Source organism: Athalia rosae, chromosome 5 (genome assembly GCF_917208135.1).
Source record: "Athalia rosae chromosome 5, iyAthRosa1.1, whole genome shotgun sequence".
In the NCBI taxonomy this organism is placed as follows: Eukaryota; Metazoa; Arthropoda; class Insecta; order Hymenoptera; family Athaliidae; genus Athalia; species Athalia rosae.
In genome coordinates this window covers 17,668,437-17,696,011 of record NC_064030.1, presented here as the reverse complement: position 1 = coordinate 17,696,011, position 27,575 = coordinate 17,668,437, and the positions used below count along the sequence as shown (strand labels likewise).

The window sequence follows — 27,575 nt, the reverse complement described above, 5'->3', positions numbered from 1 at the left end:
AAAATAATAGTAATAGTATTAATAATTAGTCAGATTATAGTTTACACGTTTTGGTTTAGTGTGTTCTATTGATTTTAATATTTCTTCTTCATTTACTCTTTGGTTTTTTTTTTTTTAAGCTGGCAGTTTTTTGTGTTGTGTTATTAATAATTGTTCGTCGTATATGATAATTTCTTTTTGTCACGTTTGACTTTTCCTCTAACAACGGACTTGAAACGTGTTGCGTTTTTTTATCAAACGAATGGAATTTCCTATTTTCAAATTTAATTTTTTTCTTCTTCTCATTATGTATAATTGTATATAGTATGTATATGTATATTTATAAGGTTCAATTGTCATTAGATTTCGTTTATTAAACCTAAAGTACTATATACACCGGAACACCATTTGCATACCTTAAAATCTATTTAGTGTCATGGTAATAACAAGGACAACGATGATAACAGAAATGACAGTAATTATAATTATGATAAAATTAATGACAGTAACAATAATGGTAATAGTAATAAAATTTCAAAGCAGTTTACTCTAGTCGTGATAACGTTATATTATTCATAATTAAATAAAAAAAGAAGAGAGAGAGAGAAAAAAAAATGTAACATTGTTAGGACAAAGAATGATAATGAGAACAACAACAATAATAACGCAAACGCAAATTATAATGAATATTAGGACATCGTACGTGTAACTTTGTTTTCTCTGTTTCATTATTTGCAGCTTTTTCTTTCCTTTCTCTCATTATATCTTGTTTCTTTCCAATAGATTTTAAACCAGATCAATTGAATATTGTTCATTTGTTCATTCGGTGATTTAGTCATCTCTTTATTTTTTTTTCATTTGAATTTCGTCGAGTTATTGTTATAATAAATAAATAACTACCTATTATACATATATGGAGTATGTATAAGTATATGTATGTAGTTATTATGTAGGTATATAACAATATATACATATATGTAAATGTATATAGCAATTTGACGCCGTTTGTCACTATTCGTGATTCTTCAAATCCGTTTCCAACTCTTCTAAAAATTCCCCACTTCTATCACCGCTCAACTACAATCCATCAAATGACATTAATGGTATTAATATACCCAAGCAATATACATACATATATATACATGTTATGTACACTATAATTGAAGCACATTATCGTTTATATATTATACATAGGTACCTGGATTAAAAAAAAAAAAATTTTCATCAATAAATAGCGCGTTAAATCGGTAATGATTCAAAAAACTTTAAATTTCGAAGAATTTCCATTTCATGGCATAATATATGTTCGATACAATGTGATAACGATTCAACGATAACATGAATAATAATCATAATAATAATGATAGCAATAATAATGGTAATAATTATACGTTTTGTTACGAATACTCAGTGTTTTGACAGATTAGGTGGAAATTGTTGTTTGTGATTAATATTTATTGTTTCTTTTTCATTTTATAACTCGTGTTTTATTTTGTCATGTATTAATATATGTATACATACATACGGATATGTATGCACATATGTAAGCGTAATTTTGTAAGAATTTTCCAATCGATACGTAGGCCACGAATGTGGGGCAAGTTTGATGACACATATCTTATAGAAATAATAGAAAATAATTTGTAAATGCAAAAATCAAAATTATAACTTTGCTTGTTGTTGCTGAATTTTATTTATTTAATTTTTCTTCATTTTTTTTCGCTTCTCATTCAATATATATTTATATATATAAAATTTGCATCATTCGTACTGCCCATTGATCTCTGTTCCTATACATATGTATTATTGAGGTGAATAATTTTATATATATATTTATATATTGTTTATATATTTAAATTTTTAGCATATATTTTAAGGATTCAAGAGAATTATTTATATATAGTTTTTATATATATATATGTATGTAACTGTAATTTTATAATACAGTCAAAACACTGGGTACCATTGTCATTCATATATGACGCTGGCTGTATACACATGTATATACATATACACTCACATACATAGAACAGGGGAGGCAGTGGTGTTATTACTTTGGTACAATATTTTTCACGACATTCGTTCGGTCTTTAATTAATATTCATTTTCTTTTTCTTTCTTCAATTTTCTTTATCATTTTCTACGGGTCTCCTGTATACGTTGGTTAAATGAATCGTTATTTGGTTTGTTCTCCTTGCAATTTTATTCGGTGTATATACCTATATATGTGTGTGTGTGTTAATTTACTTGTGTATAATTGTGTTTTATCTTTCTTGTCGTTTTCTTCTTTATCTCTGCAGCAGCTTCTCACGTTCGGAAATTTCAACATCCAAAATTTGTTCAATTAATTATTTTAATTATTTTTTTTCCTTCATCATTTCTTCTTCTCTTCCGCTTTGGATTAATCTTTGTGATAGTTTCTACGGTCTTGTTTCCGTACATTCATTATTATTATCATTATTATTATTATAATTTTCATTTTATTCTCAGGTATTCTCCCGAGGATGTATATGTGCAATGACAGTATTAGTCATGGTGCAGAAATAATAATAGTAATAATTATGAGAATTACAACAGTTTTTTTCTTTTCTTCTATTAATTAATTTGTTTCTTTTACCTTTTTTTCTCTTCTTTCGATATAGTACATTCTAATTTACAATTGCGTATTTCATACACACAAATGAATGTACTATACACACACGTATATATAGATATATAAATGTATATGAACAAAACATATACACGTGTATAAACATAAGTATACACATACGTGTAGATAGGATATAGGATTTTTTCGCCCCATCGCAACCGATCTTATTTCTTTTACTCTTCGTTTTCTCCTCTACATCTCTTTTCGAAGCTGTACCAATTCGTAATTATTGGATTACCGTGTATTTCATATTTATATATATATATATTTCTATTTATTATTCTCATATTCATTTATAATACCCCCCCTGCGCCGATGAATTTTTTTTTTGTTGGCTGGTTTTTTGGTTTTTCTTTCGTATCTCTCGTAGTTTTTCAACAATCATATTAGATACCTATTTATAATAATTGTAATAATTGTAATAATAACAACAACAACAACAATAATAATAATAATAATATTAATCGTATAGTAGCAGTAATAATAATTGTAATGATAACAGTAATAATAATAATAACAATAATGATAATAATGACAATTAACGATAGTATATGTATAATAGTCGTGTAGCGGTATGGTATGGTATGATAATAATAACGATAGTGACAATAATAATAGATAATAATATTGATAACGAATTAGGATTAAGGATTAAAAATTAAGAAATTAAGAAATTACATAGTTTTAATGGTTTTAAGTACGACTAGACTGCAGTCTCGGTGTGACTGTGACTCGAGAGACGTTCGACGTCTATTTCAGGTATGGTCAGCTCGTCGGGATTATTGTCCGCGTATTCGATGCTGCTCGTCTGGGATAATCGCTTGCTGAGTGACGATTGTTTGCGAAGTACCTCAGCCAGGGTGGTGCTGCTGTGCTCGCCGTAACGAGCGTCTACCCCTTGTCGAAATGCGTTCACTACGCGGATCTGTAATTACCACACACGTGCAAGGATCAATTTTTAATTAATTCAGAGTAAAACAATAACTTATTTCACCTCTCTTCTTTCTTCTTTCGTACCATAGGTACAGACCGTAAGATCGTTTGAAAATTCAAAGTTATTCAAAATAAAGAGACAAAAAAAAAAAAATTAAATTGTTTTCTGTTTTTTTTTTTTCTTTCTTTTTTTTGATCCAACATCGCATGCAACCCACGAACCGACCATATCCAACATCGATTGTAATTGGCAAATGATAATTAGAACGACAATTGAATTTGATGTTTGCAACTTTAGGGACAAAAATTAATTGAATAAAATAAAAATTCTATAAAAATTCACATTAGATTATATTTGATTGATCTCGTGTATAATATAATGTGACGGTCATCGATATTACAATAAACTACGTGATGTATGTTGTGGGTGACGAAAACTACAGTGTGACGAGATGTATGGATGTTGAAAAATAAATTTGTTAGTATAAAAAAAGCGTTTCGAAACGGTGGGGGTTAAAAAAAAAAATTAAAAAGAAAAAAAAACTGAGGACACGCGTGTACGGAATAAGCTGTAAGATCATAAGCACATCACTCTGAAATATGCAACGATTTTGCGTTAAATAACAATGACATATGTATACGTATAATATGTACATATATGGGATATTGTAAAAGGTATGAAAAGCAAATAGAAAAACAAAAAAAAAAAAAAAAATCTTACACATTCATTTTCGAAGACCAAAAAAAAAACTGAAATTTCGAATAATTTCACGTAAATATATTATAGTAACACAAAGAGATATATAAAGCATGATTATAGACAGCACATTAGGTAAATAGATGAGTACATAATACTATATCGTAATGCCGGTTCCTGTTTCAATTATTTTTTTTTCTTCTCTGTGTTTCATGCAAGGTGATCATTGGCGATGACAAAAAGCAATTAAAAAATAAAAAATGTCAGCGGTTGTGATCTGTGTAAAGAATAAAATAAAATAAAATAATAAATATAAAAGCCATACATGTATGTGATTGGCGTGTACATATATGTACATACTTTTATTCTGCTTTGTTGTGTGGTTGTTTTTTTTTTATATCCACGTACATACATTGATTAGCGTGAGTACCACCACCGTGTAAAATGTAGATTTTTTATTTTTGGTTTTTTTTTTCATTTACTCCGTTATTTTTATTATACTTTTTTTCTCTGATCTGGTAGAAACATTAATTATGTAGTAATGGCAAAAGCGTACGCATATATATATATATATATATATATATGAGAAATATGTATAATATGTGAACGTGAAGAGATAGTAAGATTGATAATGGGAGATAGAAAAAAAGAGATAAAAAAATGGATAGAATTCGGTGGTCAATACTTACGCGTTCGTTCGTTACTCTGTTTTTTATTTTCAACGATCAATTTTCATGTTATTTTTGGTTTTTCAGATATCTCTTTTTCATGTTACATCTTCGCTAGTTTTTCAATTGGATTAATTTGTTCATTTAATGTTATCTTTTTATTTTTATTAAAAAACAAATTATTTTTGTTTTCTATTTTACAATACCAGTTGCAAGCTCATCAACAACAACCCACTACCAATTGGTATAACAGCCAACTACTTATAAATTGCAAAGCAATTAATTATTTTTTATTTTATTCACACATCATTTTAAATTTTGCTTTTGGGTTTGTCCATTTTTTTTTTCCTCAATTTCCTTTCGGTTCTTTTCATTTTATTTGTTTTTTGCGAGCTTCTTTTTCATTTATTCTTTCGGTATCTTCGATTAATGAGGAAAATATATATTCAATAGATATTTTAGGTGAGCAAAAATAGTGGACAGGTTAGCTTGTAGCGAAAGGGCAAGGTGGCACGAGAAAGTAATGACGTGTCCAATATCCGGATTAATTTTTAGGTTTCAAGAAGAACAGATAAATGATCCAGTGATTCTCTACGTCGGTGATAAGAGAATGAAAAGAAGAAAAAATTACGATTTTATTGGACGATCGTTATTCAGGCCAATGGAATTCGCGTGATTTGGTAAGTTGTACGAAACAAAAAGGAAGAACTAATTGGTATACGTGTATACAGATGAAAATTTCGAGTGATAGGAAGGAAAATTTTCAATAGAATGAAAAATCGATTGTGCGATCAATATATGATTGTTATATACATATAATGAATGATCGAATGGACCAAAAAAATTTAAAAAAAATAAATAAATGAAAAGAAATCTTTATACTTTATGGACCGTGTATTGTAATTCATAATAAAAGATTTACCTTGCCAGTCCCAGGACCAACTTATACCACGTACTTGTAAATGGCTGTAAAAGTAGTTGCCAGAAATATCACATTACACCTGATTAAAAAATTGCGAGCGTTATAATACATTTCGTTTCGGGAGGTTCTTTTTTTCTAAGTTTTCAAAACATACAAAAATATCATTTGGACTTACCATAGTGACATCATTACTTTCCGTGATACATATATATTATATTTGGTTTGTATGTGTTTTTCTCTTTCCTTTTTTAAGCTTTCGTTTGAATCGTTATTAATATTATTAGTTTTTTAACGCGTACACATTTTGAATTGGAATTTCGGATTTACGGAGGGAGTGTGTAACAAATGTACATGGGAAATGAAAAATAAGGATCGGAAATTCCCTTGCACTTGAAATTTCGAAAATAGGAAAAAAAAAAAGGAAAAAAAAATCCAATAAAACCAACGCGATAGACGAGAATAGAATTTTTTTTCGTCACCATCGCAAGTGCAGGGATCGAACTATAATCATGGTCATCGTCATCCTCATTTTATATCGCACGCGACATATATATTTCGATTTTCCCTCAAATTTTCTTGTCTCTTTTTAGTTTTTACTTTTAATTCGAGTCACGTGTATTCTTTTCCGTAACCGTTTTCATTTAGTTCGCATTCCTGCGTTTAATTTTTAATATACCATTCACAATGTCCAATCAATTCTTCATTGTCCACGTAATACGTTTCGCATACACATGTAAAATATATATTACGTATACATATATACTATATAATGTGGTTTACATTCTACTACATACTATACTATTTACGATGCAATTTTCTAAAGCAGTTTTTTTTTTTGCTTTTCTTTTCTTTTCTCGCTATACATTCCAACGCATTCCTTTTTGCTGCAGAATCCTCTAATATAACAACGATGAATAATGTTTTGAAATTAAAAAACACAAAAAAAAAACTATAAATAAAATGGGATAGTTGTTGATTTTTCTTCATTTTGCCTCTGTTTTCCCAAACGGTCGTCAAGCAAAAAGATAAGCCTCGATAATATCCTCTACGATACATCGCAGTCGTGTATAATTACATAATATGTATGTGTGTGTGTGGTATAATTGTACGAAAATTAGGTAATCGGTATACACATATATAATTATGTATTACATAGGTAGTATAATGTATCGGTAGAATTAATTCTATGCACATAGCGAGCGTAAGCCGTTCGAAACCATACGAATGGTTGAACAAGAAAACCAAAAAGAAAAAGAGAAAAACTTTTTCATTCCTCGATCTTATTTGTTTTCTTCAGCAAATCAAACGTCCAACAGAAAAAATAAATGCACAAATAACTAATCAATGCCACATAGCCGAGCTTGCGAAGAGCGAATAAGCGATATTTGGGGTGTCTAAGTTTTTGGTTCTTTCATTTTCCAGTTTTTTTTGTTCGCTCGTAATCAACAATGTACACGGAATCGACGTCTGCAGCCCAACGCGACAATCGTCTAATTCTATGCAGGATTTTAGGATCACAAAGCCGCGGGTTAGCATAGATAGCGTTATATGAAGTAGCGCAATGTACGAAGTGAAATATTTGTTATGACATACAAATAATAGTTGACTATACTGTGACTATATATTAAATAAAATATATATTATATATTATGTAATATTCATGTACTGCAATAGTAAAAGCATCATGTCTCGCAGCATCCCATAATAATAATAATAACAACTATAATAATAATAATAATAATTCTCGAACGATGGGATCATAGAAACCATATCGCAATACGTTATGAGGTGTTTTTTCTCTGGAATACCGTGCTCATTATAATAATAGTAATAATAATAATAAGAAGAAGAATAATCATCACGTGGCGTTACTGCAGAGAAAGAAAGAAAGAATGAAAAAGGGAATCCGTATGGATGAGATTTAAGAATAAAAAAAACCACAAAGGGATCAAGAAAAAATAATGAACGACAAGAGACGCCATTATCACTGAGTAAATTCGAGACAATAATTATACGAAGAGAGAAATAGAAAGAGAGAGAATCAGACTAGACAAACATTTAAGAGACAGACATAAACTATAAACAAACAAACAAACAGACAGACAGACGGACGGACAGACAATTAGACAAACAGACAAATATGTAGGCGCAAATTATTATAAAGAAATACACGTAGATATATACATATATGTACATAGGATGTAAAGTTATCGTGAACAATGGATGGAACCCCGTAATAGTTTTGGCGTGATGATGATATTTTGCTTTTTTTTTTTTGATTATAACATAAATTAGCAATTGAAATCTCCAGATCGTTTTTCCGCAAACCGGAGTCGGGGACGCCTCTGCGGCGAGGAGACTTCAATGCCTCGCCAATTAGATTTCATCAGGAGTTACGAGTTTTCACATTTTCTGCGTGGAACTTTCTGTCCAAATTTTCTGTATATATATGTATATACTATGTATTCTGTATATATATATGTATAAAAATAAGCGGATATGGCCGAAAAGTATAAGTCTGACATTTTGGATTCGTGTCAGTTCGCACGAGAGGAGAAAAGCAATTGAAATAAAATGTAGAATAAATAAATAAAACTGACGAACGGATAACGGCGAGGGATTTTGACGATGGAGTTGATATAGTATACATAGCGTTTCGAATAGTGACGGTGAATTTGGAATTAGGCATGATCATGATGAAATAGAAATAGAAATAGAGATAGAAGTAGAAATAGTAATAGAAAAAGTATAAGAATAGCTTTAGTTATAAATGAAGAAGAGACAGTGAGAGAGAAGAAGAGCGCTTACAGCTTGGTCTGTTGAGCTCTTGCTGTAGGGTACCGGTATCAAACGTTCCTGCAACTCGCCACCAATCACCTTCAAGAGTAAATGGTAATGTCATGGTTACAAATGGCAATGAGTTATTAGAATTTCGCATCAAGCAAGCGCAGCTGTCGCCGCATCCCTCCGCACGTAATAAGCTACGATGTAGGATTACGCTTCCAAAATCCAATTTCAAATTTCAAATTTATACTTTTCTAGCTTCTCTTTTACCCCCCGTTTTCCCTCCTTCCATTTCATGTACACCGCAACACCGCGTTGTCCGTCATTTTCACTTTCTTTTCTTTCGACATTATTCCATTCATTTAATTCCCTCTTCCCTTCACACGTCCTGAGAAAATTCTAATCTATCCAACCATACGTGAATTTACGCAAGATTTACCTCTTCTTTCTTTGTTCTTTTCTCTTTCTTTGATTTGCTTTTTCTGCTTTTTTCTTCGAGCATATATACAGTACATACACTAGTACGTCTACACCTATACGAGTAAATGTGTGAATTATTAAATTTCTGGATATCTGAAAATCAAAAGTTAATAAACTATCTAGACAAATATCTTGTGTAGAGTGAAAGAAAAAAGAAAAAAAAAATATATATATACTGTAGCCAAGTTTGTGATTCCTTGTTCTTTTTTATTCTCTGCGTTTTTCGTTCGTTTACTTCAAATTTTCATGAAAATAGGCAAAAGAAAGCCGAACGAATAAGTAGTATTAGTATAGTATACGATGACATGTACAGTAGCAGGTATGGGTATAGTAGTTGTTAATGTGAAGTATGTAGTATATAAAATTGTAGCTCAAGACATAACACATTGAAATAAATATGTAGAACGGAAAATCCAAAGGTCATTAGAAAAATAACGAAATTATCTGAAAATAGTTATTAGTATATAGTAACAAACGGTATTTTATGTATACCACGACACAGTAGTGATATATGTAAAGCTGTACACGTATGTAAACGGTAGTTATCGTGTGTATATAATATACATGGCGATGAAACATTGTGTGTGCGAAAATGCAAAGAATACATCGATAAGAAAGAAAGAAAGAAAAAAAAAGATGAAGAATCATTATCAATCTGTATCTGAAAAAATGAAGAAGAGACAAATACGTATTGTATAATATATACAATCATCTTACAGCTAGATCATTTGTAACATATTATAGCGCCGAGTTATGGTTGAGTAATTATCGGAAAATATGTAGGATACGATTATCGAGTCGACTTAAAACACACGCAATTGAAAACGTGAGGTATAAAAATATCAGATAAAAAAGAAAAAGAAAAGAAAGAGAGGAAATTCAGCGGACTGAGATTTCTCTATCTTTTCGTTTCTTCTCTCGTTCGGTAATTTTTTTTACGTATAATAAACTGTGTGCGTGTGTTGTAACGAAATAAAAAGATAATATTGATAAAATTAATCAATTCGTTAACCGGTAAAGTAAGCAACTGTTGCCTCGACGTTGGTTCCCGAGGTAGCTGGCTACTTTACCGATTAACGAATTAATTAATTTCTACTCGTCGTAAAAATTAAAATTAAGAATATTTCAAACACACGTGAAACGCGCGAAATTATCTGGTGTATGACGAGCAATTGTGACAAGGAAGGTCCGAGAACCAAAAGAGTGTAACCCACGAAAATCAGATAAACCGTTACAAGAGGTGCGCGGGTTACATCGCTCTGGTTCTTGTCTCATCGCACGCTAGGTATTACCGAAGATAAAGACAAGGCTAGAGATTTGTGGATAAATCAACGAGGTGAACATTTTTTATATCTATGAAATATGCATAACGTGTAGCACGCTTATTCATAATTAACCGAGCGACCTGTTCGGTCTACGATTAATTAATATCGCAGATAAAATTGAGGACTTTATCAAAGAACTAGAACCTGAACCAGAAGAAGAAGAAGAAGAAGAAGAAGATTAAGAAAAAGAAGGCATATAGATGGTGTATATATATTAAAATATATATATACGTATATGTATACGATGATACCACGTATAATAATTTTTCTCGATATATATTAGGAAAGATATATATATATATATTTTTTGTTTTTTATTAACTGAGTTGTTCTCGTTATTTAATTAATTGAACAATTTATGTATAATTATAATTAATATTGCAATTTTGGCAGCAGTAATATTAATACATTTATATAAACTGCTGAATAAAATTGCGATCTATGTAAAGTATTTTTTATATGCCTATATGTAATTATGTGTGTAGATCTGATCTATTCTTTTTTTTTTTTTTGTTCTTTTTTTATATCTTTTCTTCGGTTTTTATATATATCGTACTAAATACAAAACGTCCTTTATATACGTATGTATATAATATATACATACTAGATACAATATATATATACCTATTTGTATTTTATAACTTTTTGTTGTTCATCACTATTATCATCGTGTATTTTATTTATTTTATTTTACGGATATAATTATATAACGATCGATTATTTGATATTTCATTATTTATGGAATATAGAGATAGTAGGTATACATATATTCATATATATAAATATATACCCATATATTTATATTACGTTTTTTCTTTGAATTTTTCGTTTCATTTTAATATATATTTTTAATTTTTTAATTAATTTTTTTTCTTCGATCAAACTCAACACCTCGTTATATTTTTATTTATTCAATGTGCGTACGAACAATCGTGAATTATTTTATTCCCTGCATTATGCAACCGGTCGAGAATAAAATGTTTAGGTACAGAACGTCAAAAAAGATAAATAAATAAATAAATAAAAGATTTTGAAATCGAACAACTGTCGATCTTAAGTACAGAACTAGTTCTGTTCAATTATTTGTTTCACTTTTTTATTTTCCGTATAAATTATTCTTTTTCTTTCACTTCACTTTATTCCAGTATTAACATTAATATTAGTTTACAATTATTTAACCTACAGTTGTTCGTGATTTTGGTTTTTATCTCATATGCGTGTTTTTTTCTTAATTTTTGTCAAGACGCGTTTATGAGAAAAGTTTCAATAATGATCAATGATAATTTTTGCAAAAAAATATCCACTATACAACCGATTTCATTTTTAAATACCCATACTTCTACTATATTGCATTAATCGGAGGCATCTGATGGATAAAAAAAAATGCAATAAACTGAATAGTTCGAAAACACGTAGTTACATAGGCATAAAATATATAAGAATTTTACAAATAAATACGACCACTTGATATATTTTATCGAATAAAAATATATAGTACATAGTATAGAAAAATAGACGGAGTGATTTTTAAATTTTTCTTCTTTTTCGTTTTTTTTTTTTTCATCTAATATTATCAGGGACACGTAAATAGATTTATATCGAATATAGTTTTGAATATTTTTTTTTTACCAAGTATCATATCATTATTTAAAATATTCATATGCGTATAGTTTCAGTGGTAGTAGTAGTAGTAGTAGTAGTAGTAGTAGTAGTAGTAGTAGTAGTAGTATTAGTAGTAGTAGCAGTAATAGTAGTAGTTACATGGATAGTGGTAGGTATAACTAGGTAATTGTATTACGGGTGCGGTGAACAAAGACAAAAAAAAAAAAATCGAAATTTTTACGAATCTTCTAGATACACGAGACCGACGAATGTGGAGAGTAAATTTTGAGGGTAAAATTTCGTTAAAAAATATTGTAATAATAAAATAAATCGTCAAGAATGACGATGTTTCTAATAACGATCGTTTCAAAGTTCGTCATAATTTAACCCTCGAATTATACTTATACCTAATATAAATAATTGTGCCGCAACGTGTGTGTTATCTGATAAAATCAGTGATAATAATAATTGTAACAATAATTTAAGCAAATTCAAGTAACAGGCGTGCCAGTTAATAATCATTACAGCTAAGTTACGATTGTAAGACTCCTTCGAACACACCGATAAACATTATACATTCGTCGGGTTGACGAGGAACGATGCGCAAAGTTGAAGGAAATTGAACAGATGAAATATCTGTGAAACACGAAAGAATTAAGATTCCATTTCTCCTGTGATCGGCTCTTCTACGTGGACATACCGAAGGCTTACTTATGTTTCGTAAATTAATTCTTTCGTTTTATGAAGACAGATATTTCTAGAATTTAGGAAATCAGAAATCTTATACCAAATAATCAAATCAATTGATAAACCTAAAAGAGAAATCAAATGATTAATAGCCAAATAAATAAACGATTCAATGACACAATTATGCAGGCGAACATCAGACACATCCACAACCAATCCCAAGCAAGCGGAGCATTTTTCATTATTTTTTTTTTTGTCATTTCTATTAGTTTCATAGCGCTAGCAATAAAAGCAGAATATCATATTTTGTTTCTCCGTTAATGTTTCCGTTTGATCTCAAAATTTTGCCATCATTTTCGGGTTTTTTTTCTCTCGTCCTTTTGTTTCAACATTTTCTTGCCCACTCTACCGAACGAATGGTTATTTTCCTTTTCCGTCCAATTGATTGAATTTCCACGGTATCGGATAAGAATTGAGGCCTTCGTTAACCGTTATTTGTTAATTTCTTTTTTTTTTTTCTTATTTTCAAATTTTTTCCATCTACTTTGCAACATATTTTCTGACGCGCTACTTTACTATAATATAATTAGCAGCAGATGCCAACATGCGTTTAATACAAAGGCTTTTTTTTTTTTTTTTGAAAATGTAAAAGCGAGAAAGGTGTTTATACCCTTTTCTGATGTTTTTTTTGTTTAATTTTAAATTTTTGTTATAGGAACAGATATGATTGCAGGTTCAAGGTAATATGTAGGTACATAGATAGGTAGGTATACAGGGCATGTATGTATGAATTTAGAATATTAGAAAAATTTGTAGATATATATATACATATATTTTCACTCATTTATATGTATATATATGTATTTTTTTATTTCTTTAAGAAGGAAGAAATCCTGCAATTAACGTCGTGTGGTTTCAAGATGATGTGTCGATTTTATCACATATATTATATGTAATGTTAATTATACAGTTTCAAGTAAAGCTACTTTTAAAATATATACGTATGTACTTTCTTTTTTATTTTCTTTACTTAGTTTTTATCATTCATTTTATTTCATTATTATTATTTTTTATTTTTTTGTAGTTAAAAATTATTTTTTTTCTGACTGCACGTACCATATCCTATGCATGCATACGTATAGATATACATATATGTATCACACATTGAAAAAAACATCCCCAAATATTGTAGGTTGGTTGTTTTGATCTCATATACTATATACTTCTTCTTTTTTTTTCTGATCCAATTTTTGTGGTAAAATATGAAAATCTCGTGTTCTATCATTTTTTTTTCTTCTTGAATTTTATTTTCTAGGGTTTCCTGTTTAAAATTCATACTCGTATAGTTTCCTTCTTTTATTTTCTTCCCTTCATCCCTCACACTTTACGATAATATTGATAATAATAATAACATTAACAATAATAATAATAATAGTAACAATAATAATAATAATAATAGTAATTATAATAATCGTAATTTTTAAAAAATTAAATCATAATTAACTATATCTTGAAATAATAAATACTAAACACCTTATTAAGTACATCGGAAATGATTTTTTTTTCGCGATTACCGATAAAATATGATATGCACGTTAAGAATATACGGCATATATGTATGTATATCTATATTTTATATATCGTTTTTGATAATTGAACGTAAAATCATTATATAATTATTATCTTTGTGTAGTCATAAAAACCAACAATAATTTATACAGTTATAGTTACACATCTGAACATATTACTTTTTTTCTTCTTTTCTCTTTTCACGAAACGTATGAAAAATAATAATAGTTATAATAATATAATCGTATTTTAGTAATTTTATTAAAATGCAAGGGAAAATTATACGATTTAAAATAATAATAATAACAATAGTAATAATAATAATAATAATAAAATGTATATTTTTAATGTAACACACAGAATAGATATTAGCGGGGATAAAATTAATAAAAATAAAAAAAAAATAAAATAATGATAAAGTATACGTAAATATTTTATAAATCTAACAATTGGCGATTGGCGTTATAACTGAATGTGATCCACATATATACGTACTTATATATAGGTATGTCTGCATGTATGTATGGGTACACCTCACGTGAATTATTATTATTATTATTATTATTATTGATTATGTTGTGAAATATATATAGGTGATATAAAGTTTGTTTTTTGTGTGTGTGATTTGCTTTCGGTTTTTTTTCTGTTCTTTTTTGGTTCCAAATTAAGAACATTCATCGAATGAAATTTGTATATGGTTGTGGGTAAATGACGTTTAATTTTTTTAATTTTATTCTAGTTACATGTATTTATTTATTCCGTATTTTTATTCTTTAATTTACTGAATTAATTTTTTTTCTTCAAGTTTTATCAATTATCAAACTCGCGCTACGACGACTGTAATTAATCAATTAATTATTCTCATTATCTTGATTACATTATCATGATCGTATGTGAGGATATAGATAATAATAATATAATAAAGAACGCAGGCGAAGGAAGGCAGGAATTTATTAATTTATTAATTTATTTATTTATTACTCGGGATTAACCAAGCGAGTCGATATAGAAGAGGCACAGTATGTAATTTTTTTGTTTTTGTTTCGTTTTTCTCTTTCTTTCTTTTTATTATTTAGTTTTCTTCCTTTCTCTTTTGTATTTCTCTTCGATTTGTCTTTTGTATAATTATATAATGTGGTTTAAATTTTACATCAGAGTTTGAAGAGTGTACGTTAGATTATCATTTGCTTTTCTTTTTGCTTTTCTTTCATTTCATTCTTGTTAAGTGGATGAAATTTTGTTGTTGTTGTTGTTGTTTGATGTTGGAAGAAGAGTGCAAAAGTGTTGTTTCGGTAGTATCTTAGATGCTCGTTTCGTGAACTAGTTTCGGTATGTCTGATTGTGAATTGTTTGACTTGAGTGAATCGGGAGAGAGTGAAGTGGGCTGTTCTGAATTAAGATTATTTGTTGTCGTCGAATTGTTCGAGGATGCGGATTTGTTGTTGGCGTGTGGCGTGTTCGTCGTCCTCGTCGAGGAGGTCGTCGTCGATCCGGGTACGTTCAACAGCAACGGTGACGACGCTGGACTACTGTTGAAAGACGGTAGCCAATTTCTTTTGCCGGACGTTGCATTTTCATGATGATCCTGATTGTTGCCAAGCTCGTTATTAGCGTTGCTGATGGCGTTCTTCAACGATTTGACCGTCGTCAAATTACTAGGATTTGTTGGGTCTTCGTCAATGTAAGTGAAGTCGGATAACGGTCTAGGTCCGGTATGGCTTCGTGAACTTCGCATACTGTGTAAGCTGTGTAAACTATGGACTGAACGTCTTTCCTCCAAATCTTCCAGAGTCGACTTGAACGCTCTGATTACCCGAAGCTGTAAAAAAATAGGGAAGGATCTTCTATCAAGGGCAAGGAAGGGCTAGCATTACACAAACACGCCATCATCATCATCATCACCATCAACAACAATCTTTGCTATTTGCACTTGCAGCGTCTTCTCATTATTTTTTTTCTATTGCTTTTTTGCTGTTACTTTTTTCTTTTTTTTTTTTCTTTGCTTTTTTCTCTGCTTTGCTTTCGGAAAAAACAAATCATATTATTTACATATGTATTATACCTACGCAATTAATCTGCAAAAAATTCAAATTCGAATTCAAACAATTATATATTCAAATATCAATCTCAATCGCAAATGCTGCAATTAAATTCTGCCATTATGTATAATTAATTAGAACAAAATTAAAAATCAAAAAAAAAAAAAAAAAGACAACGCACAAGCAATTGTATTATAAGCGGGTACCACTCTTCGTGTTCATATGATTTTATATCAGACCGTTTCCAAAAAAAATGATTTATTCTCAACCGTTCGATTATTTCGAATTCCTTTTTCATTCCTACAAATTTTGGCAGAGAAATTTTGTTCGATTTAAAACTGTTAGAATTAAACAATAATAAACAAATCGAACAAATAAAAATCAGAATTGTGAGAATTTTTTTCCTTCTTTTAATTTTTGACATTCGGTCTGATATACATATTTAATATTATAGGCTGCGCAAGAAGTTGATTTAATGATAATAATAATAATAATAATAATAATAATAAAAATAATAATAAGAATGATAAGAATGATAAGAAGAAGAAGAATATTAATAAGAATAATAAGAATGCTTGCTGCTCGTTATTTATGCATCACGCATGCATGCTAAATGTGTAATAATAATAATGATATTAATAATAGTAATAAAATCATCAACAACAGCAACAACGGTAGAAAGATTTGAGATACGATTGTAGCATAAAATGCTAGCGAGTTTATTTTTGAAGGGTAAATTTGTTTTCTCGTCTTTGTCGTTGTTGTTGTAAATTTTTTATTCAGCTTTTCATGCATTTTTTCATCTATGCTCTTAGTTAGTATTAAATTATTGTATATATGTATTATATACCTACGCTATTATTATATACTTCATCTTTATATATACACGCCGCGAGATTATACATATACGTATGCGTAGAATCGAAGTCAAATAAATGAGATAACTTGTATTACTGTACGTAATAATACAAATTACAATAAAACGGGGCAGGGGGAATACGCTGGTCGATTTTCCCGCGTTATCCTTCGGGCGTACCTACTAATAGGTAGAGCTACTTATATGCGTAAATTAAAACTTATCGCTACATCAACGATCGCTCGATCACGATGTGAATCGCGAACGTTTTTTTTACGCACCGTTAAAACTTTCCTCAATTATTTCCTTTTCTTTTTCTTTTTCTTTTTCTTTTTCTTTTCTTCCTCTCCTCTTCCTCTTTATAGTATAATATATATACGTTCATCGTAAATGCATGTAAAATTAAAAAAAAAAAAAACCTAACAAATGTAAGAACAGAAAAAAAATGAAATGAAAGCATGCACTATACATGTTGTACGTGCTGAATAAAATGTGAAAGTAAACCAAATTTTCATTCTGTAATTGTGGTCATTGATATTTGTTAGTTTTATTTTTTAACTTTGGTTTTTTCATTTATTTTTCTTCTTCTTTTTTCTATTTTTCTGCACAACAAAATTAGCAATGGTCCGCAACAGTCCTGATATACCTTAAATATTAAGAATTCAACGAGTACGAGTGATTAATTTCTGAATCCCCATTGGATTTTTAATACGGTGAAATATAACCCTATACACATTATAACCCTTAACGTTGTTCTCGAAATTTGAAAATAATTGAAAATAAACGAATAAACCAATGATCGAATCGTCTCACCCAAAATTTATAGCATCCGCAATGGATCAGGGGGCAAAAAAAAAAGAAAAAAAAAATTATACATTACTCCAATCGTTCGTTAAAGATTATTCATTCGAATTCGACACGAATAAAAGATTTCTTCTTCAGTTTTTCAGCAATTTGAATTGCATAGTAAAAAAATAATAAAAATACGTTGAAAGAAACTGTACGAAATTTTATTCGTTCAAATTTTACGTGTTTCAATACCAAATTCGGTATGCATATAGTATGTACCTATATGCAGAACAATTCTTTTTTGTTCCTAATTTTGTCGTTTGCATCAAAATGATTATTCTGAAAAATGAAAATCTGAAATAAAAATTTTGTACATTATAAATTTTCTACCCTCTTTAAAAATACGATCCGAAACGTCGAGATTTCCCAACAACGATATCTCAACGAATCGTCATCGATTCGTCAAGTACGGCGGTACGAAAGACGATGTTCGTGAACAGTCGATCGATCGATGAAGCATTTTCTTTGGTTTCGAAATAGAGATAAAAAAAAAAATAATGGAAAAATTAAAAAATTAATAGGATTCGACGGAATATGTTACAAATTATTTTTGTTAATATAATACCATATAATATCACTTCAACGAAAACACAGGCAAACTTTTTCATTTTTTTTCGTAGCATTTTTTCTCGTTTTTTTTACTTTCGGTTTTACCGGTTAGTCACGACGACGATGTACGATATATATGAATAACGAACACAGATATCAAAATTGCATTAATGGAACAGGGACAGATTTGAAGAAAAAAACGAACGATTGGATCTACACGTTAGACACACCTGATGCGAGATTGTGGCATCGCAAAAAAAAAGGAGAAAAAGTTAAACGAAACGAAACGACTTTTTCGCCATCTCCAAATGTGGATAACTTGTAAATCATCGTTCAAAAATTCTCCATATCCTCCCCCGTACTTGATGTTATGTAAAAATATTCTATACATCACGTGTGGACAATTGGTCGTGTTTGAAAATATGTTATATCGAAAATGCGATATACGAATATACATGAATCGTGGATAGAACGGCGAAAGAGAGAAGAAAAAAAATTAAAAAGGAAGAAAAAAAACCAATTAATTGAACATGGAGAGAAGAAAAAAAATGTTTGAAATAACAAATGATATGGATATTTTTCTTTGAACAAAATGGTTCGTAGTGGTGAAATTGTGAGAAAAAAAAATAAATGAAAAATATCAACGAACGATTGAATAAAATTATAAGGTGAAAGTTCTTCCTTTTAATTTATAATGTATACGTTTTTTTTTCTGTTCATTTAAACTTTTCGTTTTGTGGTGGTTAAAAAATATTTTGGGGTGTGTGTATGTAGGGGTGGGTGGTGGTAGAGGGGGCGGGGCACGTAACACGCAGCACACTCAGGTATATAAGGCTATGTAAACTACGATCAGCCAGTGTAGAATGGTGGACCAATATAACAGTCGTGAAGAAGATTTACATCACTCGATTACCAATTACTTTTTTTCAAATCTCTTCTTCTTTCACTTTTCTCGTTTACTATTCTTTCTCTTTCTCATCTTTCATTCACTCCTTTATATTGGCCACCAATCGACTCGAGGCACGCTACACAGAAAGAAAAAAACAAATTGAGAACAAGATTAAAAAAAGAAAAAAAAAAAAAATTCTTTTACAAAAAACAAAAAACACATCGGTGCAGTAAACCATCATCATCATCACCATCATTATCATAATCATCTCATGTCATTTCATGTCATTGTCATCATCAATATCATCATCACCATTATCATCCAATAACGTCAAGTCAGTAACGAATCGACAATCATCATCGCCGTCATCGTCGCGTGACGAGTCTCTCTTCCGAAATTTTTTCAATATTGTTCGCTAGTTCGTTCCAATGAACGAAAAAGGCGTACAATGATGAAAAAATTAAATGTAAACGGAAGGAAGTTAGAACAGTGAGGACAACGGTAACGACGGATGATCATTATCATGTTCTTTGTTCTTTTAATTATTGTTATTAGTGATTTTTTTTTCTGGTTTTTGGTAAGGCATACGTAAGTTTTGATAATACAATGTAGTACAACAGGCGATCATCTACGTAAAGCTACGTACTTGTTTGTACTCCGACAGGAATAGTGTGGCGACTGGCAAGAGACTGCCGCCCTGTTAAACCTCAGTCTCTCGAATGGGTTCCGCTGGCTAACAAATCATAAATCATAACCATCATCAGTCTTGTTTCACTTCTATTTTACCACCGTAATCAATCTTTCTTTCTTTCTTTTTTTTTTTTTTTGATTTTTAGATTATACGTACGAATGTATATACGTGTATAGAATTTTTTTTTTGCTTCTTCATTTTCAGTTTTATACGTTTATTTCTTTTTCTGGTCTCTTTCTTTAATTAATCGTCATTTTGCATCGGCGTTGTTTTATTCGTAACTCTTTCTTCTTTTTTCTTTTTATACCGTTAGACACACTTTGCATTATTACATGAGATATTAAAAATCGTTGGATCGATACTTTTTTCCATGTATTCCTTCGTTGCTGTTGTTGTTGTTGTTGTTGTTGTTGGTTAAATATCTTATTAATTACACGATCAATCAACGGCGGATTTCCACGTTCTGTTTGGACGCCAACTTGTACGGTTTTTTCTTTTCATTTTTTTTAATCATTTCTTTAATCATTTTGTTATCAAATACATTTTATATATATGTATAGATATATATTTACTTTTTTGTTGAAAACTAATTCGAAGGTTAAGGTTTTAAAGCGGATATGTGTTGATGTACTCTAATGAATGTAAGAGGATAAAGGAAAGAGAATAAAAAATTTTTTAAAAATTAGAAAAAAAAATTCCTTCATTTCTTTTTTTTACTTCGTTCTTATCGTTAGTATTGATCGATTAATTATGAAATTTTGCAAATACAAGCGATGAAAAAATATATACGAATGTTTTTCGTTTTTTAAATGATGCAAAAATAAATTAAAATATATTCAATGATTTTCTACATTCGAAGAGACTTTCAAGTAAAAATTACATGTGAATCTAATTGGCGAGACGTGTCTCGCGTGAAAACTATGATCTTTAAAAAAAGAAATCTTAATGAAATAGCAAATCAAACTAAATACCCATAATTATATGAGTTTAGAGTTGCTATTTTTTCTCTTTTTTTTCGTTTTTCATTAATCGTTATTCATGGTTATCGTCACACAGTGTTATTTATTGCTTAGTTAATGCTTTTAGCCTGGGTCAGGGTTAACACGAATACCATTGATTGAGTCGTCGATGATTTCAAATTTTTTGAACGAAATTATTTCATATTTTTTACAACAAAATTCAGTAAACGAACCCTCAACAATTAGATATATCACTTGCAAAAGTTTTCGATATGAATGCGTATGAATTTTAAACGAATTTGATCCAAATTTTGCACACGATTCGAATGATCCTCGAACCCCCGTTAACTGAATATTCGACTCGGCTCAAAGCTTGAGTTTATTAGTTTTGTTTTTTAATGAAATTAATTATTTTTTGATTATAAATCGTCGACTTTCGTTCTCTTTCATTTGACTTTTTATTTTCTCATTTCATAATGGAAGTAGAAGTAGTAGAGGTAGTGGAAAAAGTAGTAGTAGTAGTAGTAGTAGTAGTAGTAGTAGTAGTAGCAGCAACATCAGCAACACCAGCAGCAGCGGTAGTAGCACATCGAGGAGCAATTTTTTTTCAAATTTCTCTTAGTCTTTCTAATTTCGTTTTCTCTCTTCTTCCGTCGCGACAATACCAATGTGCACGTAATATTCATTACTCTCTCTTTTTTCATTTACTTTTTTATCGTTCTTTTTTTCTATTTTTTCATTTTTTCTCTGCCGATTTCGTCGAACTATAGTTCACATAGTATTATAATTTTTGTTGGATAAAAAACAAATTTCATAATTACGATAATCATCGGGTATGTTACGTGTATATTACACTGATCACGTAATATACATGTAAAATACGTCATACGTGATATATACACGATTACACACACGTATAATATATCAATGTACATATGTATACATTATACGGTACGTAGATCGTGTATATAATTTTTAGATTTTCAACGATAATATCAAATTAATAATAATAATAATAATAATGTAATATTAAAAATTAGGACACAGACATACATATTGATAAATATTGTACAGTATATATATATTAAATTTAAATATCACAGCAACATCACACTGCGGTTAAAACAAAAATTAAAAAATCAACATATTATATATGTATATATATATATATATATGTGTGTGCATATATATTCCTTTTCTTTTTTTGATTTTTTTTTTTTTCAAACAATAAATATAAAATACACACAATACGTATGTACCGTAATAAAAGCGAACACCGATTAAACGTAACGTAGAAGTGAATTATGATTACTCTTTTTGTCCATTTTTTTTTTTTTCTTTGAAATAAAAAATAAATACAAGTAGCACAATATGTATAGTGTATATAAATACATATACGCAAGAATGTGTGACGCGATATATATTTACATATACACTTACATACCTTACATGCGACATTATACGCGACAATTCCGAATAAAATACATTAACGTTAATTATAATGCGAAGAACGAAAAAATAAAATTCATTTTACAAAAAAAGAACCAAATGAATATACGTAACGTAATATATACATACATATATTAGTTGTATATATATATTATATATATATATATATATTAGTAAAGCACAACACGGCAGCCAAATTAATATTTATTAATTTTGCAGTAAATCCAAACGAAGTAAAAAAAGAAAAAAAAAATCTGCAACGATAAAAAAATTGTAAAGATAACGAATCTTTTTTTCTATGGTTTTTCTCTTACGGTGAACGAGATAAATCAATGAATTAGAAAAAAAAAAAAAAAAAAAACAGCTCTTCGTCTTCCTTAGGCTGTGAAAAATTAGCAGCACATTATACGTATAGTGTATACGATTTTTTTGAAAAAATTTCCTCTATTTCTTCCCCGTTTTTACGGCTGATTTTTTATTTTTCTTTTAATTTTGAAGATCATTATTACTTTTTTTTTTATACAGTCGACTATTTAACACGTATTATTTTAATTTTTCTTTTTTTTTTCAATCTATGTATGTACTATACAGATTTGCAAGAACAGTGATTTTATTTCACAGGCCCAAGGGAAAGAATTCTTTGCGAAAGATTTTCAATTCTTCAATTTTCAATTTTCAATTTTTCTCATCTTCGATTGTGAAATTATACTCTACGATCTCAAGGCTGTTAGTTAATCAAACTTTCAAACTTAATATTTTCGTCACCCATCATCAGCTGCAGGCAACGATTCACGTCAAACGAAAAAAGAACAAAATGAAAAAAGACTTATTAATTTCGAATAAAGTAACAATAACGATAATAATAATCATCGCAATAAAAAAAGTAAGTTCCAATGCAAGGCTCTAATATATTTGAAAAGAAATAATAAATAAATAAAGAGAATATCAAATTGAAATAATAATACCAATGTGGCGAAATCATCAAACACTGCACTTGGCGCAATCCGGTGGTATATTTAATTAATTACATTGAATTACAATGAATTGTAAAAATTGTTACAACGAATAAAAAAAATTTCTTTTAAATAAAGGTAATCGAGTTAAAATATTTTCGATTAGAAAATAAATTGTAACTGAAAAAAAAATTAAAATAAAATGAGAAAAGTGACCAAACCATGAATATATTATGATATAGCTGTTACACGCGATTCACAAGCAATAATCTCTAACAAAAAAGAAAAAAAGAATAAAAAAAAATTACGACAATAAAAACGGTGAAACACAAGATAAAAACGAAAATCTGAAAAAAATCAGTAAAAACAAACTCTCATCGCGATAAAATTGGATATAAAAGTTTGCGACAAAAAAAAGATAACGACAAAGTTAAATTTGAATTCATATATTCGACAAAAGACATTGGTTATTATTTTTTTTTATTGATTGACTCGATTATTATTATCGTATTGGCAAAAAATAATTTTAAATAAAAACATTATTCTATCTTTTTTTCTATTTCTTTTTTGACTCGTCAAAATCTCTGATCTGAAAGTTCTAACACGATACGCGTGGAATGAATAAATTCAAGAAATTAAGAAGAGAAACTCCGATATCAAAAATAAATCAAAACGAATTAAGTTTACCAAACAAAACACGATAAAGGAAATAAATTATTTGTAAATTGACAGAAAACTATAATATTATAAAAAACGATCAAACAATGCTGAGATTGGACTTGGGAACTAACCATATGGTAATCCTGAGAAGGAGATCTGCCTGTCACAGATACATTCTGCACCAGAGTTCTATTGCTCGTCTGAAAGTAGGTTACACATTCAGTTTTTTTTTTTTTTTAATGTTCGTTTTTTCAATTCAATTTTCAATTTTTGTCTCAAATATACATATATATATATATCTTTCTTATGCATTAAATTTATATATATATATATATATATTTTTTTTTTTCAATCATTGCATTATATCTTTTCTATTCGTTAACTTTTTTTTTCTTTCTTTCTCTTTACAGAGAGATATATAGATATACATATATACATACACAGACGTGCAATTAAATTTATCATTATATGTATATGTATAGATAACGATTGATGAAATTAATAGATTTTTTCTTCTTTTTTTTTCTTCTGATTTTTCGTTTTTATGCACGTATGGTGTACAACCTCGTGTACAACTGCATATATATATATGTATATTATATTTACTGTATGTATACATAGGTATTATTACAATACATATATAATAAAAATGGGGAACCTATATACAATCATATGATGGATATAAATATATACCTATATACGATTATAAATTATTATATTGGACGCCTTTTTCTTTTTCCTTTTTTTCTCGTTTTTTTTTTGCCGTTATATCACCGTACCCGTATACATATGATATAGGAGAACAAAATTTGTAACGAAAAACGCAAAAACGGAAGAAAGAAAAACACAATGGACAAACAAGGATGTGAGAAAAATAAAAATTGTAATCGTAATAATGAAAAATTAATTCGAACAAAAAGAATGAAAAAAAATTCTCAACAAATTATAAAAATTAATGACCAGATGAGAAGAGTTTCATGTAATATATATGTATATCGTATATAGGGTATAATATTATACTGTCGTTAAATAACCGCAAATTATTAACAATAATAATAACAATAATAATAATAATAATAATAATAATAATAATAATGGTTTCAAAGTTGTTCAAATTCATTTGAAAAATTGTCTGTTAAAAATTGTCGGTTTATATAAAAGGTGAATATGTTTTTTGTTTCTTTTTGGATCTTGTTTTTCTCATTATTTTCTGTGTTCATTGCTCCATTTTGTGATTCTGTCTTGTTTATTATTACTATTTTATTTTATCTTTGGTTTGTACCGTATTAAAATCAAATACCATTCGTAAAATAATATCATATCGTAAAATAAGAATCTCAGTGCCTATACTACGTACGATGATAATTCCTCTAGTACGTGTTTTTTTCGGTTTTTGTGGTTTTTTTTTTTTCTCATTTTCACCAGTCGACATTCATTCGACAATCATTCATCTCGCAACGATAATAATTGGGTATATGGGGCATTCATCTAAACGCACGATGTCATAAGGGTGAGTGTTCGTGTAAATGTTTTCGGTTTTTTTTCTGTATTCAACCGATTGCGACGAATGTGGTGAATAAAACATGTTCGATTATTCTTTAGGAATTGAATCGGTCGCGGATCACACGTGTTGTACGCTATTAAATTATATGATCGGAACTAAAGACCAAAATTTGTTCAAAATGAAGATACTATGTTAATTTAATGAAACGATATGATATGAAATGAAATAAAATTGATGGTGATTGAGTAGTTTTTTTTCCCCCATTAAAATTTTTGTCATTGCACGGGCAACTTCTGTTTCGCCGTTCGCAGAACTATATTATTCTTTCACATATATTACGTACCTATTTAATTATACTATAATTCATTTGCCTATTCATGTGTTTGTTAATGTGAAGATATATATGTATATTGTTATAGATAATCGGTGTATATATCGTTAGAGGAGATTATTTATTGACAAGAAATAATTTTCGATTTCATTTTCATTCGTTAACATTGGTTAGTCATACGAGAAAAAAAATATTATATCAGAAACTCCATGATTCTAGTGCTATTTTTTTTTTTTTTTTTTTACTTCGAATAACCTGATATATATTTATACATTCAGAAAGAACGAAACAAACGGAAAAAATAAATAAAGGATAAAAAATGAGACAAAGTTTTTTTTTTTAATATTTAAACAATAATAATAATAATAACAACAATAACAAGATTGTATGGTATATAAGGTTCGTTATTCAGTTATCATTTATAGTGTTCCAAAACATCCGTTATAAGACAGTTAATTAATCAATCAATCAATTAAATTAATTAACCAATTGAAACAGGCTTTGTGAGTCATACACAATAACAATTATTATTAACGACTGCTTGGACCATTCCTAAGAGGTGCAAATATTATTACTGTATCATATGCAGTATATGTGTATACGATTGTGTGTTTATATATACGTATAATAATAATAATGATAATGACAATGATAATAATAATGATGATAATGAGAAGAACAACATTGACAATAATATTAATGCAATAATAAACGTCACACGAGGAATGAAAAGAGAAAAAAAATATTGTAATTGATTCGAATGATAATTATGCATCGATATTTCGATGAATAGTTGTTCTATAAAATGATATCATACTCCGTACGCAAGTTTTTCTTTTTCTTATAAATCATTGTTTGAATATCGACGTTGTTGATGATCATAAATTATTGAAGGGTAATTGATATGTGAGACTACTATATAATAATCAACGATCTTGCCTAATGCAATTCTACCACAAGTTTTTAGATTCGGTATTATCATTATCATTATCATTAGTGATTTTCTATTTGATTTTTGAGTCGGCTATTTTACTTTTTTATCTATAACTAATACATATCATACCGTGTGATTCTTGTACAACGGGTTGCGATCCTCGTAAGCGTCGAGATATTCGAATTTCTCAATTTACCAGCAAACCCGAGCTTATCTGGAGTCAGGTAGCCAGCAACGTAGCGGTTTGTTGTGGGTCGTCACCTTCGGGGCTGAGCAGAGGTGACGCCTCAAAACAAACCGCGCGCCCGGGGCTACCTGACTCCAGTTGTAAGCTCGGGTTTGCTGCTGAATTGAGAACTTCGAATATTTCGACCCATGCGATGAATCAAAGTGGGGGTCTACGACTAAAACCAAACGATATGTCTCAATTTTTCTGCTCCCAACAGCGAATAATTGATGATTACTCGATCGATTGCATGAGTAGATGATTTTGACTTTCAGATTTGGATTTCGAAGCTGATTTTACGCGAGATTCCTCTTGAAGAACCAAAAAAAAAATTCGATTTTTGAGCAAAACATAAATCATTTTTTTAATTGGGTTTCATATGCTTTTCTT

At 29.1% G+C, this 27,575-nt stretch overlaps 1 protein-coding gene across 20 annotated transcripts in view; it reads right to left on the bottom strand.

Annotated features, from left to right (window-relative positions):
• Positions 1-71: 71 nt before the first annotated feature.
• Positions 72-27,575, bottom strand: part of LOC105687274 (plasma membrane calcium-transporting ATPase 3) — an 82,323-nt gene continuing 54,819 nt past the window's right edge. For 12 of the 20 annotated variants that reach the window (XM_020853056.2, XM_012402765.3, XM_020853053.2 and 9 more), the window contains one exon: positions 12,001-16,115. In XM_020853056.2, the coding sequence (XP_020708715.2) occupies positions 15,597-16,115 (519 nt within the window). In that variant the 3' untranslated portion in view covers positions 12,001-15,596. Of the gene's footprint in view, positions 3,555-8,657; positions 8,727-12,000; positions 16,116-20,124; positions 20,212-24,321; positions 24,391-27,575 lie in introns of those variants that run through there. The other 8 variants (XM_048655631.1, XM_048655633.1, XR_007278495.1 and 5 more) reach the window with 7 other exon arrangements.